Genomic DNA, 16945 nt, shown 5'->3' with positions numbered 1-16945 from the left:
ATGCTATCTCTCCAGCCTCAACACTCTACTCTTTTTTTTATGTTATTTTTTTTATGTTATTGTAGCATGGCCAAACAAATTTATTGGGAGGGGGCATATGAGACTGCCCAAGGGCTTACTCAGGAATCATTCCTGGCTGTGATTGGGATATGTAGGGTAGGGGATTGGAGCTTGGTTAGCTGCATCAGGCTGCCTACTCACTATAATTAAATCTCTGGTGTATCAGCAAACTGTTTAACTTAAAACTTCAGTTTCCTTTTGGGAAGAAAAGGTTTTAAATATTCTTAAACTACTTACAGTGAATTTAAGTATTTTGTGTAAAGTGGGAACTTTGTAAAGTGGATATGACACTTAATAGATTTGTTTCTTTGTTTTTCAGTATCAAGCATTGCACGGTTATCTCCAGTAATGTAGATCATCTCTTACTGAATTTAACACTATCTGATATCATGGTCTCTCTGGCAAATGCCTCAACTTTACAGAAGGATTCCAATTGGATAGAAATGATAAGGAAATTTGTGACAAAGACCCTGGAAGATGGCACCAGACTAAATAGTAAACAGCTGAACAGATTACTTGGTGTGTCATGGAGGTTGATGCAGATACAATCTAATAGAGGTAGGTAATGCTGCTTGTTCCTTAGTTTTGAATTCTTTTTTTTGGGTCACACCTGGCAGGGGTCACTCCTGGCTCTACGCTCAGAAATTGCCCCTGGCAGGCACAGGGGATCATATGGGATGCTGGGACTTAAACCACCTTCCTACTGCATGCAAGGCAAACGCTTTTACCTCCATGCTATCTCTCCGGCCCCTACTTTTGATTTTTTTTTTTTTTTTGATTTTTGGGCCACACTCAGCGGTGCTCAGGGGTTACTCCTGCCTGTCTGCTCAGAAATAGCTCCTGGCAGGCATGGGGGACCATATGGGACACCGGGATTTGAACCAACCACCTTTGGTCCTGGATCGGCTGCTTGCAAGGCAAACACCGCTGTGCTATCTCTCCGGGCCCTACTTTTGAATTCTTTTTTTTTTTTTTTTTTTTTGGGGGGGGGGGGGGGAAGAACCACACCCGGCGGTGCTCAGGGGTTACTCCTGGCTGTCTGCTCAGAAATAGCTCCTGGCAGGCACAGGGGACCATATGGGACACCGGGATTCGAACCAACCACCTTTGGTCCTGGATCGGCTGCTTGCAAGGCAAATGCCGCTGTGCTATCTCTCCGGGCCCTACTTTTGAATTCTTAAGCATACTATTCAGACTCTAGTTTTAAGTTGACGAATTTATTTTCCAGTTGTCAACAGGTAGTTAATAAAATTGTAAATGGGAACACAGATCATTTATGGACTAGGTCTCTTGTGAAGAAAATGATTTTTGGTAGATTACAGAATTGTAATTAAAGGAGGATAAGAATAAGAGGTAAAGTCACTGAGTCTACTGACGAAATACATATCCTCTTCTGATCTAATTTGAATATTGAGAGATTTTCCTTTGATCCACAAATGAATTCTGCTTGTCTTTTTGCCTTTCAGCTTGCTGTTTTATTACACTGGGTCATTATTCATTGTGGATTTTCTTTTTTGTTGTTGTTGTTTTTTGTTTTGTTTTGTTTTTGGGCTGCACCCGGCATTGCTCAGGGGTTAATCCTGGCTGTCTGCTCAGAAATAGCTCCTGGCAGGCACGGGGGATCATATGGGACACTGGGATTTGAACCAACCACCTTTGGTCCTGGATCGGCTGCTTGCAAGGCAAACGGCGCTGTGCTTTCTCTCCGGGCCCTCAGTGTGGATTTTCATATGAAAACAAAGCTTGCCTGTTTTATTCCCATCTACTCTTTTTTTTTGTTTTTGTTTTTGGGTCACACCCGGTGGCACTCAGGAGTTAAACCTGGGTCTTTGCTCAGAAATCACTCCTGGATGGCTCGGGGGACATATGGGATGCTGGGATTCGAACCACTGGCTGTCCTGGGTCTGCTGAGCACAGGCAAAAGCCCTACCACCATGCTATCTCTCTGGCCCCTACTGTCTACTCTGTCTTGCTAACAATTTTTTTTGGGTCATCCCTTCATAGGTTCCTAGGTTGGTTGTCTTCGGGGAAAACGTATGGGATCAACCAAATGGTTTTCTTTCTTTCTTTCTTTCTTTCTTTCTTTCTTTCTTTCTTTCTTTCTTTCTTTCTTTCTTTCTTTCTTTCTTTCTTTCTTTCTTTCTTTCTTTCTTTCTTTCTTTCTTTCTTTCTTTCTTTCTTTCTTTCTTTCTTTCTTTCTTTCTTTCTTTCTTTCTTTCTTTCTCTTTCTTTCTTTTTATTATTATTATTATTATTATAGTCATATTTTATGACTTTAGTCATTGTAATCAATTTGTGCTTAATATTGGTTCCCATTGTCACAGAATGTACCTTGTACTTCTGTAATTGTAGAGGAATTTTGGGGCTAGTGAAGAAATGTTTTATATTCATATGTCTTGTTTTCTCCTCTGTATTTAGAAGCAGCAGAGGCTCTCATCAAGGCTGTTTATACATTGTATCAGCAGAGGGGTCTTCTCTTTCCTGTTCGGACTTTGTTACTTAAGTTTTTTAGTAAAGTCTATCAACAAGAAGAACTTAAATCTTACAGAGTAAGGTAAAATGTCATTTCTTATTTTTCTCACTGACTTGTGAAGTCTATTTAAAGGATTGAGTGATTAAACCTTTATAGAGAAGTTAACTTTTCTTGTTTGTTTTTCTTTGATTTCGTGGGAGCTGTACCTGGTAGTCTGTTTGGTGTTTAGGACTTGGTCCTCACATTGTGTTCATAGATCACTCCTGGCAGGTCTTGGGGGACCATATAGGGCAGGGGTCTCAAACTCGAGGCCCGTGTTTGCGGCCACCCGTACAACATTTTGTGGCCCTGCCCTAGAGAAATCTTGTTTTTGTTTTTGTTTTTGTTTTTGGGTCACACCCGGCGGTGCTCAGGGGTTACTCCTGGCTGTCTGCTCAGAAATATCTCCTGGCAGGCACGGGGGACCATATGGGACACGGGGATTCGAACCAACCACCTTAGGTTCTGGATCGGGTGCTAGCTGTGCTCTCTCTCCGGGCCCTGGAATCTTTTTAGTTTTGTTTTGTTTTAGTTGTTTGGGTCACACCCCCCAATGTTCAAGGCTTACTACTGACTTTGCATTCAAGGATCACCCCGACTTTGCCTCCTGCGGCCCCCAGGTAAATTGAGTTTGAGATCCCTGATATAGGGTGTCTGGAATTGAACAGATGATGATTATGTGCAAGACAATCTCCTTACCCACTATATTATCTCTCTAGCCTCTGGTTCTTTTTAAAAGATAAAACTTGCATACATGGACTGGAGATAGAATACAGCAGGTAGGACATTTGCCTTGCATGCATGCCACCCAGGTTTGAATGTTGACAGCTGGGGCATATATTCCTCCAAAGTACCAGGTGTGATCTCATGTGTACACCCTGAACATTACTAGGTTAGCCCCAAAATAAGCAAAAAGGTTTCATTTGTATACTTAAAGGATAGCCAGAGCAACTTTTTTTCCATTTAAAAAAATGATGGGGGTTAAAATATCAACTCTAGTTGACATATTGGGGCCATATAGTAGAAGAATGAAGGCTACAGAAGATGAGACAGTCCCTGGCTTAATTTGGTCCTTCTAGGTGAGGTAGATACCACAAAATGTGAAATTAAAGATAACCTTTTGCTTGATAGGTGGAATTGAACATTTTTGGGGCTGATCAGGCAGGTATCAGGTCTGTGGTTACATCTTTATTAAGAACCAAATACTTTTAATAAGTTATCTTAGTACTTATACTATTATTATTCTATGGTACTATTATTCTATTGTACTATTATTCCCAGTTATGGAAGGAAACTGAAGCTCTATTTAAGTTGGATATAGCCATGCATCTAGTGAAGGGCAAACAGTACAGATCTAAGAACAAAGATCATATTTGTCACTAAGCCCATCAGACAGTAAAAATAATTACCATTATCTGAGTAAGTAGATTTTTAGCAAGTATTCAAAAGAAGTAATAAACTTTGAAGTTGTATATAAATAATAGTTGTTTTAAATAATACAAGTTTGAAGTATTGGGTATACAAAACTTGAATGCATCAATATCAATTTAGTATAATTTACCCTAAAAGTATACAAAGTTAAGTTTCTATGGCCTCTTAGGTAAAAATATAATTTGTATAATTGTCCTTTAACATGGTCCTCCTTTTAATGGGTAAAACCATGGAGATGCTATAGCTAAATAAGTATGCTATTGATCTTAACTCTTCTCAAATAAATGAATAAACCGTAGTATCAATTAAAGTGGTCACTTTTAAAGAATCTAAAAATGTTTTTTGTTTAACTTTATTCCTTGTTTTTTGGAAATGGCATTTTGTTTTCCTTTGGTCTTTCTAAGATACCGCAGTAAAATATTATCCCGTTGGCTGGCCGGTTTACCATTGCAACTTGCTTATCTTGGCTCCCGAAACCTTGACCTCTCAACACAGCTTATTGATATCATCCACACTGCTGCAGCTCGAGCAAATAAGGAATTACTAAAAAGCTTACAAGCTACTGCTCTCCGAATTTATGGTATATTTGCTTAGTAATCTAAGTAATCATTGATCACCCTGATTTTGGAAAAAAGTTTTTAAGGGCGGGTTCTTTAGATTTGATTGCTTTCTAGATTTGCCTTTTCTTAAAATTACTGTTAACTACTTAGATGACGCTTAACAGAATATCAAACAGCAAGTTTATTATTTATTGAAATTATATTAGAATGTTGGTTAGAATAGTTTTAGAAGGTTAATTGTTGTGGATGCCTTTAGTATTCTTTTTTTTTTTTTTTGGGGTCACACCCGGCATTGCTTAGGGGTTACTCCTGGCTGTCTGCTCAGAAATAGCTCCTGGCAGGCACGGGGGACCATATGGGACACCGGGATTCGAACCAACCACGTTTGGTCCTGCATCGGCTGCTTGCAAGGCAAACACCGCTGTGCTATCTCTCTGGGCCCGCCTTTAGTATTCTTAAATTGTCTTTATTGAGGTATATTTGACGCATATTTATTTATTTATTTACTTATTTATTTTGATCTTTGGGCCCAGTGATGCTCAGGAGTTACTCCTGGCTATACATTCAGAAATTGCTCCTGGTTTGGGGGACCACATGGGATGTCGGGGGAATCGAACCATGGTTTGTCATAGGCTAGCGCAGATGCCTTACCTCTAGCGCCATTGTCCCAGCCCCTATTTGATGTATATTTAAAAAAATTTTTTGAGCCATACTTGATGGTGCTCAGGTTTTACTTATTGTACTACTTTTTTTTTTTGGTTTTTGGGCCACACCCGGCATTGCTCAGGGGTTACTCCTGGCTGTCTGCTCAGAAATAGCTCCTGGCAGGTACGGGGGACCATATGGGACACAGGGATTCGAACCAACCACCTTTGGACCTGGATCGGCTGCTTGCAGGCAAATGCCGCTGTGCTATCTCTCCGGGCCCTATTGTACTACTCTTAAAGGTCACTCCTAGCTAAGCATGGTGGACCATATGGTGTGCCAAGAGCAAACCCAGGTCAGCTGTGTGCATGACAAATGCCCTACCTGGTCCTCTCAGCAGCTCCACAACATAATCATTTTGAGTATATAATAATTAGATATTTGCACATATTGTGAAATTATCAGCACAAATTATAATGTATGTTAAATTTTTCTTTTAAGATTTTATTATTTATTTTGTAGTTGTAAGATACTCAGAAGTGCTTAGGGTTTACTTCTGACTTGATGTTCAATGATCACACTTGGTGGAGATTGAGGGACCATATAGAGTGCCAGAGATTGAACTGGTTAGCTGCATGCAAACAAGTACACTACGTGCTATACTATTGCTCAGGCCCATACTTACACTTTATGACTTTATGGTTGCTGTTCACAAATTTTAAAACATGTATTCAAGAAAAATTGCTTTGAAACTTCTATAGCAAGCTACATATCTAATAACAAATATCTTGAATGGTTTATGTTTTTGTTTTTTGTTTGTTTTTGCTTTTGGGCCATACCCGGTGGTGCTTAGGAGTTACTTTTTTGGCTCTGCACTCAGAAATTGCTCCTGGAAAGCTTGGGGGACCATATGGGATGTTGGGAATTGAGCCCGGTTCTGTCCCATATTGGCCACTTACAAGGCAAATGCCCTACCACTGTGCATCTTTCTGGCCCTTGAATAGTTTTTATAAATATTTTATACATCTTTAGAACTGACTTACTATTTCATATTTTAAGAAAAATAACAAGCATACTGGTATGTATACATATATGATTTATGTTATTGAGATATAGATTTTTTGCTTGCAGTGTACATTCAGTAATTTTTTTTTTTTTTTTTTGGTTTTTGGGCCACACCCGCCGTTACTCCTGGCTGTCTGCTCAGAAATAGCTTCTGGGGCCGGAGAGATAGCATGGAGGTAAGGCGTTTGCCTTTCATGCAGAAGGTCATCGGTTCGAATCCCGGCGTCCCATATGGACCCCCGTGCCTGCCAGGAGCAATTTCTGAGCATGGAGCCAGGAATAACCCCTGAGCACTGCCGGGTGTGGACCCAAAAATCACAAAAAAAAAAAAAAAAAAAAAAAAAAAAAAAAAAGAAATAGCTTCTGGCAGGCACAGGGGACTATATGGGACACCGGGATTCGAACCAACCACCTTTGGTCCTGGATCGGCTGCTTGCAAGGCAAACGCCACTCTGCTCTCTGGGCCCACATTCAGTAATTTTTAACCTATTTGCTTTTATGAGTTTTGCTTTTCTACAAATTTTCTGTATTTTCAGGAATCATTCGTGATATAAATTAGTTTTTTATTAATGTTGAACATTATTCCACTGTATGGTTATACACTTTATTTACCTATTAATCAAATAATGGGCTTTAGGTGTATTTTTTGGTCTGTCTTTTATGGTTATATTTTTATGTCTTTTTCAGTTTTGGATATTGGCATTTTAAAATACAGCCTTTGATGATATTTATTTTGATACTAGGTTGCGGGTATAGAGTAGTAATAGAGCGTATGTCTTGCATGTGTGAAGTACTAAGTTCAGTATCAATATTGCAAAAAAAATAGAAAGAAAGAAAGAAAGAAAAAGTTTGTTACTGGGACCAGAGATAGATAGTATAGGGGACAGGTACTTTACTTGCTCGCAGTCCACATGGGTTTGATCCTTGTGTTGCTCCTGCACAGCCAGGATTGATAACTGAGTGCAGAGCCAGGAGTAATCCCTGGGCATCGCTGGTTGTGGCCCCAAAATAGACAAAAAATGATTACTATTAAAATTTTGCAAAAGTGTGCACTGCTTTTTATTTAGTTACTTTAATCCAATATATTTATATTTCTGTCAGATTTCTTGTTTCAGGCCTCAGGGCAGCAACTCAAGTGGTAAAATATGTTCCCAGCAAGTGTGAAGTCTTGAATTCCATTCTGGCACCATATGATGGACAACTCCCCTACCCCCCAATCATCCATTAGCTCTGCATTGTTGGACCTGAGTACTGAAAAAAAGGCAGTGAGAGGGGCCAGAGTGGTAGCACAGCAGGGCATTAGCCTTGCATAGGGCCAACACAGGATGGACACTGGTTCGAAGCCCAGCATCCCATATGGTTCCCCGAACCTGCTAGGGATGATTTCTGAGCACAGAGCCAGGAGTAACCCCTGAGCACTGCCAGGTGTGGCCCAAAAACCAAAAAAGAAAAAGGCATTGAGTGCAGCGTACAGTGAGTGCCTCAGACTCCTAAGTTCTGCTAAGTGTTGGCTCCTATTTAAAAGCAAAATCTTATTTTATATAAAGTATTTGGCTGTGAAATCTTTATAATATTAAATGAACAAATACATACATACATACATACATACATACATACATACATTCCTCCTCACCCCTGGAATCTAGGGGAGAATTAAAACCTGAAGTCAAGCCCAGCTGGGACCTTTCTAATTTTATAGCTGTAGAAAAATATATATACCATACCTAGCAATGCTCAGGGGCTATTCTTGACTCTGTGGTCAGGGGTCACTCCTAATGTGCTTGGTGGACCATATGGAATATCGGATATCGAACCCAGGTCAGCTGTGTGCAAGGCATGCACCCTACCAACTGTGCTATCACTTTGGTCCTAAATAAATATAATTTTAAATAATGTGTATCCTTAGTGTTTCACTTTAGAAGATAGCTTAGTAAACCACACATTATATATATATATATATATATATAATTGTTCTCATTGATCAATTGAAATTCAACATAAGACAATTAAAATGTTCTGCTTTATTATTGCTAGTTTATATATCTTTTAGAGTTAAATTCAATGTTTCTACCTGTCCCACTAGATCCACAGGAAGGTACTATGGTGATTCTCCCAGCAGAGTCTCAGCAACTTTTGGTCCAGCTTGTCTATTTTCTACCCAGTCTGCCTGCCGATTTGCTCTCCCGGTTAAGTCGTTGCTGTATTATGGGAAGACTGAGTACCGATTTGGTAGCTATGCTCATCGGGATACTGCACATGAGGTAGCACTAGTTCACGTGAGCTGTTTTAAGAGTAACATTTTGTCTCTTTAACTTCTTTCATTCCTGATTTGTGAGCTGTAGAAGGCATTTTTTAAAGTCACATACTCCTACTCATTTGCTTCTAATGTAGCAATTAAAACTTGATATTATTGCTAGATGCAGTTAAGATTTCTGTCTCAAGTTGCTTATCAGTTGATTTGTATAGATAGAAATAGGGTTAAAATTAACAAGAATAGGTTTGGGGGCACGTTTTAAGTTGTAGGCTGTAGTGAAAAGTTTGGTTTCTACGTTCCTTTTCTGTGTATCCTATTCAAGTTGAGTAACATTATTAATGAAAAAAGCTTTCTTTTTTTTTTTTTTTTTTTTTTTTTGGTTTTTGGGCCACACCCGGTAACGCTCAGGGGTTACTCCTGGCTATGCGCTCAGAAGTCACTCTGGCTTGGGGGACCATATGGGACGCCGGGGGATCGAACCGCGGTCCGTCCTCCTAGGCTAGCGCAGGTAAGGCAGGCACCTTACCTCCAGCGCCACCGCCCCGGCCCCGAAAAAAAGCTTTCTTTAGCATTCATTGCTGTTTCCTTTAAAACAGATGAGAAAATTTTGGTAATCTTCATTATAACAACCTTTTCAGCACTAGTTACTTTCGTGGTATTGCTTATCTGTGAAAATTCTAGATTTATTAAGTGTGCATTGCATCTAAGTGAAATATTTAATACTATTTTCTATACCTAAGTGATTTTATTTATCAACTTCCAGTAGAGGGCACTCTGTCCTTTGATATATTTCTAATTGAGGAATCTATTTAGCACCCTTAAAATATATGGTCCCCTGAACACCACCAGGATTGATGTGCCAGGAGTAACCCCTGAGAATTGCCAGTTTTTACCAAGAATCAAAAAACTGAACATTTCTTGAAAATGATCCTCTTTGGAAGTTATACTTTAAATCTTTATAAATTTTGCCTATTAACTTTGCAAAGATGTTTTCTATGATTTTTCTATTACTAAAATTTGTGGTTTTGTAATAAGAAAATCCATTAATTTGCAAATAATGATCGATTCATAATCATTCTGTTTAAAGCATATTTTCATATTAAAAGTATTACATGGGGGCCAATAAGGTAGTACATTGAGTAAGGTGCTTACCTTGCATGAGGCTGACCCATATTCAATCCCCTGTATCTGTATGGTCTCCTAAGCAGCTCTGTATGTGGGCCCAACCTCCCCCCCTTCCAAAAGTACATCATATTGAATCGGATTGGCAGGGTCTATAGTGCTTGCTTTGGTACACATCTGGCCCAGAGCCAGGAGCAAGCTGGCTGTGGCTCCGAAATTAAAAAAGAAGTACATCGAGTTAATTTTTTTCTGTTTTGTGTTTACACAGTTTTTTAGTAACACATCTTTGTGTGTGTGTGTGTGTGTGTGTGTGTGTGTGTATATATATAGTGCCTGTGTGTTGTTCATTTCTTGTTAAAGAGAGTACAAAATTAGTACTTTTTGACTTCCTCAGGCTGAATGATGACTCTCATGATCACTTTCTCCAAACTCAAATTTTAATAATAATAATAATAATGGGAATTACTTGAGATGTACATTGTGTTATTTCATTTGTTTGTTTTTGGGTCACACTCGGTGACACTCAAGGGTTACTCCTGACTGTGTGCTCAGAAATCGCCCATGTTTTGGGGGACCATATGGGGTGTTGAGGATCGAACCTCGGTCTGTTTTAGGTTAGCACATGCAAAGCAAACGCCCTAACGACTGTGTCACTGCTCCCGTCCCTACATTGGGTTATTTCATATCTTGGGCTTTCTTTTCAAAATATCCTTTTCTTTGTTTGCCCATGAGTCTACCTTTAGTACTTTTGTTTGTTTGTATTTTGGGTCACACCCGGCAGTGCTCATCAAGTGTTACTCCTGGCTCTATGCTCAGAAATCGCTCCTGGCAGGCTCGGGGGACCATATGGGATGCTGGGATCTGAACCTTACCTCCATGCTATCTCTCTGGCCCCCTACCTTTAGTACTTTTATAATCATTCTTCTCAATCCTGTTTTATGCATTGTTGCTAGATGAATTTTTCTGAAATATACTTCTTTAGTCATTCCTGATTTATTGACTATTAGAATATTCTGTTAAAATTTTGTAGTTCTGAAACCTTAAGTTTATCTCAACAGAAACTAACCAAAGACTATTATACTATTCCATGTATCTCAAAAAACCATCAGCTAACACAACTTTTTTTTTTTTTTTTTTTTTTTGGTTTTTGGGCCACACCTGACATTTGTAACACCAGTGGTTACTCCTGGCTGTCTGCTCAGAAATAGCTCCTGGCAGGCACGGGGGACCATATGGGACAACGGGATTCGAACCAACCACCTTTGGTCCTGGATCGGCTGCTTGCAAGGCAAACACCGCTGTGCTATCTCTCCGGGCCTGCTAACACAACTTTTAAAATGTGTGCTTAGAGTTGCTAGACTTACCTCTACCTTTTTCTCTACTTGTGTATCTCCTTGGAATTTGACTTTCCCCTGTTCTCTTCTACTTTCTTGTTCACTGACCTTTGCTTAGTACTTTCCTGAGTACACTCAGTGGTGTTCAGGGGTTATTTCTGGCTTAGTGCTCAGGAATTACTCCTGGTTGGCTTACAGGATTATATGGGACTACAGGGATTGAATCCAGGTAAACCCTCTGCAAGGCAAGTGTCCTATCCACTGAGCTATTGTTTTGATCCCAGTACTTCTCTTAGCCCTGAGTTTATTTGCAGTGAGATTGGGGAACATACGGTATGAAACTGAAAAGCTAATCTGTAGTGTTTGATAAGAATTTCTAAAGGGAGAAATTATATTTGGAATAACAAGGATTGGAGGGTTGGACCAAATAGCACAGTGAGTAAAGCACTTGTGTTACACCCAGTTTACCCGGGTTCAGTTCCTGCATCCCATATGGTCCCTTGAGACTGCCAGGAGTGATTCCTGAGTACAAAATCTGGAGTAACTTTGAGCACTGCTGGGTATAGCCCCCCCCCCCCCCCCGCCAAGGAAAACAAAAATATATGGGTTGGGTTTTAGTAGGGTGGGTGACTGTCACCTGCTTATTCCAGAATCTTTCCAGGACCCTCCCCCCCCACAGCATGATCATCACAGTTGAAACATAATAGTATATATTGTCATTTATGCAAAATACTGATAAAATAGATTTGCTATGCCCATTTTAGCCACTTGATGGCACAATTAGTTTCTGTTTTCACTGGTTTCAATGATATTACTAGTTTTTTGTTTTTTTTTTTTTTTCTAGCTATTTTGTATTTCTTTGCATTGCACATCTGGCATCTTACAAATTTTTACTTCTTTTTTTTTTTTTTTCTGGTTTTTGGTCTTTGGGCCACACCCGTTTGACACTCAGGGGTTACTCCAGGCTATGCGCTCAGAAATCGCTCCTGGCTTGGGGGGACCTTATGGGACGCCAGTGGATTGGAACCGCAGTCCGTCCTATGCTAGTGCTTGCAAGGCAGACACCTTAACTCTAGTGCCACCTCTCCAGCCCCTTCTTTTTTTTTTTTTTTTTTTTTTGCCTCTTTTTTTCTTTTGACAGAGAGAGGAGAGAAGGAGAGGAAAAAAGAGAGGAGAGGAGCCAGAGAGAAAGCATAGCAGTAGTGTCTTTGCCTTGCACGTAGCCCATGCCGAGGACTAGGTTATGATTCCCAGCAACCCATATGGTTCCCCGAGCATGTCAGGAGCAGCTTCTGAGCACAGAGTTAGAAGTAACTTCTGAGCACAGTCCTGTGTGACCCAAAAACTTAAAAAAAAAAAAAAAAAAGAGAGAGAGAGAAAAGAAAGAGAAAAACAGAAAAGGGGGACAGAGATTGAGGGAGAGAGGAAGAGAGAGGTAGAGAAGAGAGAGAGAGAAACTTTTTACTTTTTGTTTTGTTTTTGAGTCACACCTGTTATGCTCAGGTATTCTATATCGTGCTGGCGATCAAACCCTGGTTGGACATGTGCAAGGCAAACACCCTGCTTGCTGTGCTATCATTTTGGTCCCTTCGTTGCCCATTCCGTATTTGTTTTTTGTGTTTTAGTTTGGTTTGGTTTGGTTTTTGAGCTACACCCAATGGCACTTGGGTTGCTCTTGCCTCTGCATTCAGAAATTACTCTTGGCAGACTCGGGACCAAATGGAATGCCGAAGATCTATTTCTAAGGTCGGTCCTGGGTCAGCTGTATTTAAGGCAAATGCCCTACCACTGTATTATCACTTTGTAGGATTGATGTGCACATTATTTTATTCACCAAATACTGTCTTTGTAATTGCATTTGTATAATGATAAAACTAAAAAAATAGCCTAAGTATAGTTAGTTAACTTAAAAACTAGTTCTTCCTGACATTCAGATAGATGCCTGATAAATTTGGATGTAGTCAACTTGTTGAATCAGATAATTTCCAGCCTTTTTAATTTAATTTTTTAAATTAAATTAAATTAAATTAAATTTTATTTTATTTTTTGGATTTTGGACCATCCCCTAGCAGTGCTCTGGACTTACTCCTGGCTCTGCAATCAGAAATTGCACCTGGCAAATTCAGGGGACCATATGGGTTGTTGGGGATCGAGCCCGGGTCCATCCTGGGTCATCATCTGCATGCAAGGCTGGGTAAGGCTCCAGCCCCAGCCTTTTTATTTATTTATTTTTTATTTTTTTAATAATATCTTTATTTAAGCACCATGATTACAAACATGCTTGTAGATGAGTTTCAGTTATTGAAGGAACACCCTCTTCACTAGTACAACATTCTCACCACCAATGCCTCCTATCTCTTTCCTCCCTCACCCCCTGCCTGTATTCAAGACAGGCATTCTATTTCTCTCACTAACATGGTCATGATGATTAGCAGTATAGTTATTTCTCTAATTGAGCTCACCCTTCTTTATAGTAAGCTTCTGTCTCTGGGTATTATTCCAATATGTCTTCTATTTTTCTTAAATAGTGAGACTATTCTGTGACTATATCTTTCTGTATGACTACATTTCACTCAACATGATAGTTTTATGTCCATCCATGTATAGGCAAATTTCAAGACTACACCTTTGCTATTAGCTGCATAGTATTCCATTCTGTAGATGTAGCAGTTTCTTTAGCCACTCATCTGTTGTTGGGCATATGAGTTATTTTCAGATTCTTACTATTATAAATAGTGCTATAATGAACATAGGCATGCAAAGGGTATTTTTGTAATGTATTTTTGTGTTCCTAGGGTGTATCCCTAGGAGTGTTATAGCTGGATTATATGCGAGCTCAGTGTCCAGTCTTTTGAGGAATGTCCATATTGTTTTCCTTAAAGACTGGACTATATGGCAACCCACCAGCAGTAATGAAAGCTTCTTTCTCCCCACATTTCCTGCCAGCACTAATTGTTCTTATTTTTTGTGATGTGTGCCAGTCTCTGTGGTGTGAAATGGTACCTCATTGTATTTTTTTTTGTTTGTTTGTTTTTTGGGTTTTTGGGCCACACCCGGCAGAGCTCAGGGGTTGCTCCTGGCTCTGCACTCAGAAATCACTCCTGGCAGGCTTAGGGACCATAAGGGATGCCAGGGATCAAGCCTGCATTTCTCCCAGGTCAGCCTTGTGCAAGGCAAATGCCCTACTGCGTGCTATTGCTCCAGCCCATCCAGCCTTTTTTTCCTGTACTATGTTTGCTATTTACTCTCTTCTTTCTTAACCTTACCATGAAAGGTTTTTAAAGGATTCACTGGAAATTGATAATAGGAACCAGATATATACTCATTTAATCAGAAACTACTTCATATAGCTTATTCCCGTGAGTGCCTTATTAATATTTTAACTCTATTACTATGAAATAGATTTTGTTATAAGTTTGTAAAGTGTAGGAGCACATTGTTAGACCGGCTTAAATGAAAGTATTCTTTACCTAATTAAGACAACTGTTACTTAGTGGCAGCTTGTTTAAACTTAACTCATTTAAGTTTAGACTTCCTAAAAATTAAAGTAGAAAATAGATAGGTATGAAACCTACTACTAAACACAAAATCTGCTGTTGGTTTCTTGCAGTTTGGTTTTCAAATGGGTAGAAATTTTGTTATACTACATATCTAGGTAAATAATTATTTAAATGAGTTTTTACATTATTACATAGTCTTTACCTGTTAGTGTTAGAAATAAAAATTTGACATTATGGTACATGTGCACTTGTATAAAATTAATACATGTTGTTGATTCTATTTAAGCTGATAAGTCAGTTTGTTTTCAGTAAAGAAAAATGGTTGCGTGTGTTCTGGAGTTTTAAGTTGGCTATTTCTGATAATAGTTTTCCTGTTTATTATAGATCATCATTTTCTGGATGGAAGTATTCAGTTAAAGATTTGTTGATGAGTGATGTAGATTATTTCAGCTTCTTATTTTCAACACTTACAGGTAACCAAATTCATCTACCAAATTAAGGGGAAATCTTATTATGAAGAGTCTTCTAAGATTTGCTGTTTTACCTGTTTGGTTCTAAGTTTTGAAGATGCTAAATAAATGCCTTGGAATGAGTTTTATTGATTTGTAAGTGGTAATTTCTGAAGGAATATTTGTATCTTATATTGTTATGCTTTGGCAGCAGGAAGATGCATGATTAATCCTTAACTCTTACTATAAATAACAAAAACTTAAGGATCCATTTTAATGTCACATGATTTAACTTTTTTTTCATAATGTCAGCCTTTGTCATAGTGAATGGAGTGAATATTTAGAAAGCAGCCCTATTGCATACTATTGGTGAACAGACCAGATTATTTTAAGGGTTTAAAATAGTCAACTTGGTGGGGCCAGAGAGATAGCACAGCGGTAAGGCGTTTGCCTTCAATAAAGAAGGACAGTTGTTCAAATCCCAGCATCCCATATGGTCCCCTGAGCCTGCCAGGAGCGATTTCTGAGCATAGAGCCAGGAGGAACCCCTGAGCACTGCCAGGTGTGACCCAAAAACCAAAAAAAAAAAAAAAAAAAAAAAATCAACTTGGGCCGGAGAGAGCATGGAGGTAGAGTGTTTGCCTTGCATGCAGAGGGATGGTGGTTCGAATCCTGGCATCCCATATGGTCTCCCGAGCCTGCCAGGAGCAATTTCTGAGCGTAGAGCCAGGAGTGACCCCTGAGCACCGCAGGGTGTGACCCAAAAACAAAAAAAACAAAAAAAAGTCAACTTGGGCTGGAGTGGTGGCTCAAGCGTTAGGGCATTTACCTTGCATGCTCTAACCAGGACCAACCACGGTTTGACCCCTACCCCCCCACCCCCCCCGTCCCATATGTTCCCCCAAGCCAGGAGCGATTTCTGAGCGCACAGCCAGGAGTAATTCCTGAGCGTCAGTGGGTGTGGCCCAAAAAGCAAAAATAGATAAATAAAATCGTCAACTCGATAGGAAAGACATTAGATTTTGATTAGCCACTTTTTTATAGTCCATTTTCTCTCTTGGGTAAAATTAATAAAATGAATCTAGAAATATACGTAAGTGTTATTACGATTGTTTTAAATTGTGCTATTTCAACATTTTTTTATAGTTGGAAAGGCTAAAGAAGTTATTGACAAAAGAACTTTGGATATTTATATATTGTCTGAAAACTAAAAGAACTTTATAGATTTTAATAATGAGCAGAGTTCTTAATAGATAACTATAAAAGATACAGACTTGGTTTTGGAGAGGTGGCTTATAATAGTTACCTTGTATGTGTGAGACCCAATGTTCTATCCCTGGCACTTCAAAACAATCCAGAGACGTAGACTTCTACATGTTTATTGGGTAAATATTTTAGGGATATATATATATATATATATATATATATATATACTTTTTAGGTGGTGAAGCAGGGGTGACTTTATATTTACTAATAGTATTGACCATCAAACATGATACTTTATTAATCTTTGCTCCTGGAATTATAATGGTCTGACCATCAAAATGGATAACTAGGGTCAGATCACACCAATAACATTTTGGTAATTCTGAGAACTGTCTTTAGTTAAGTTGGTTAGTTATGTTTTTGGGCTACACCCAGCAGTGATTAGGGATTACTTTCTGGTTCTGCACTCAGGAATTACTTTTGGCAGGATTGGAGAACTGTATGGGATGCTGGGATCAAACCTGGGTCATTTGTATGCAAGGCAAACATCCTACCTGCTGTGCCATTACTCCAGCCTCTGAGATCTATGTTTTGAGGAAGGACCTGGGCATATCTTCTATTTTGATCAGATCGAGAGTCATAGGGGTCATAAGAGAATCAAACTTGATTTTTTGTTTTGACTTTGGCCATACCTGTCTTATTCCTAACACTGTGCTTAGAGAGTGCAGTTGAAATAACTACACATATTTTGCTATCCTTCCCTGCACCCAAAAAATATTTAGGGGGATAAAAATTTTAAAAGCATTT

The 16945-nt window shown here is 39.1% G+C and overlaps 1 protein-coding gene across 4 annotated transcripts in view; it reads left to right on the top strand.

Annotated features, from left to right (window-relative positions):
- TEX10 (testis expressed 10) overlaps positions 1-16945 on the top strand; it is a 60142-nt gene that overhangs the window by 25179 nt on the left and 18018 nt on the right. For all 4 annotated transcript variants that reach the window (XM_049770056.1, XM_049770066.1, XM_049770049.1 and 1 more), the window contains 5 exons: positions 380-618; positions 2479-2614; positions 4408-4583; positions 8357-8534; positions 14868-14956. In XM_049770056.1, coding sequence (XP_049626013.1) covers positions 380-618; positions 2479-2614; positions 4408-4583; positions 8357-8534; positions 14868-14956 — 818 coding nt within the window. The remainder of the gene's footprint in view (positions 1-379; positions 619-2478; positions 2615-4407; positions 4584-8356; positions 8535-14867; positions 14957-16945) is intronic.

The sequence above is a fragment of the Suncus etruscus genome, chromosome 1, assembly GCF_024139225.1.
Source record: "Suncus etruscus isolate mSunEtr1 chromosome 1, mSunEtr1.pri.cur, whole genome shotgun sequence".
NCBI lineage: Eukaryota > Metazoa > Chordata > Mammalia > Eulipotyphla > Soricidae > Suncus > Suncus etruscus.
The sequence above is the reverse complement of the archived record's forward strand: the minus strand, read 5'-3'. Positions and strand labels throughout refer to the sequence as shown.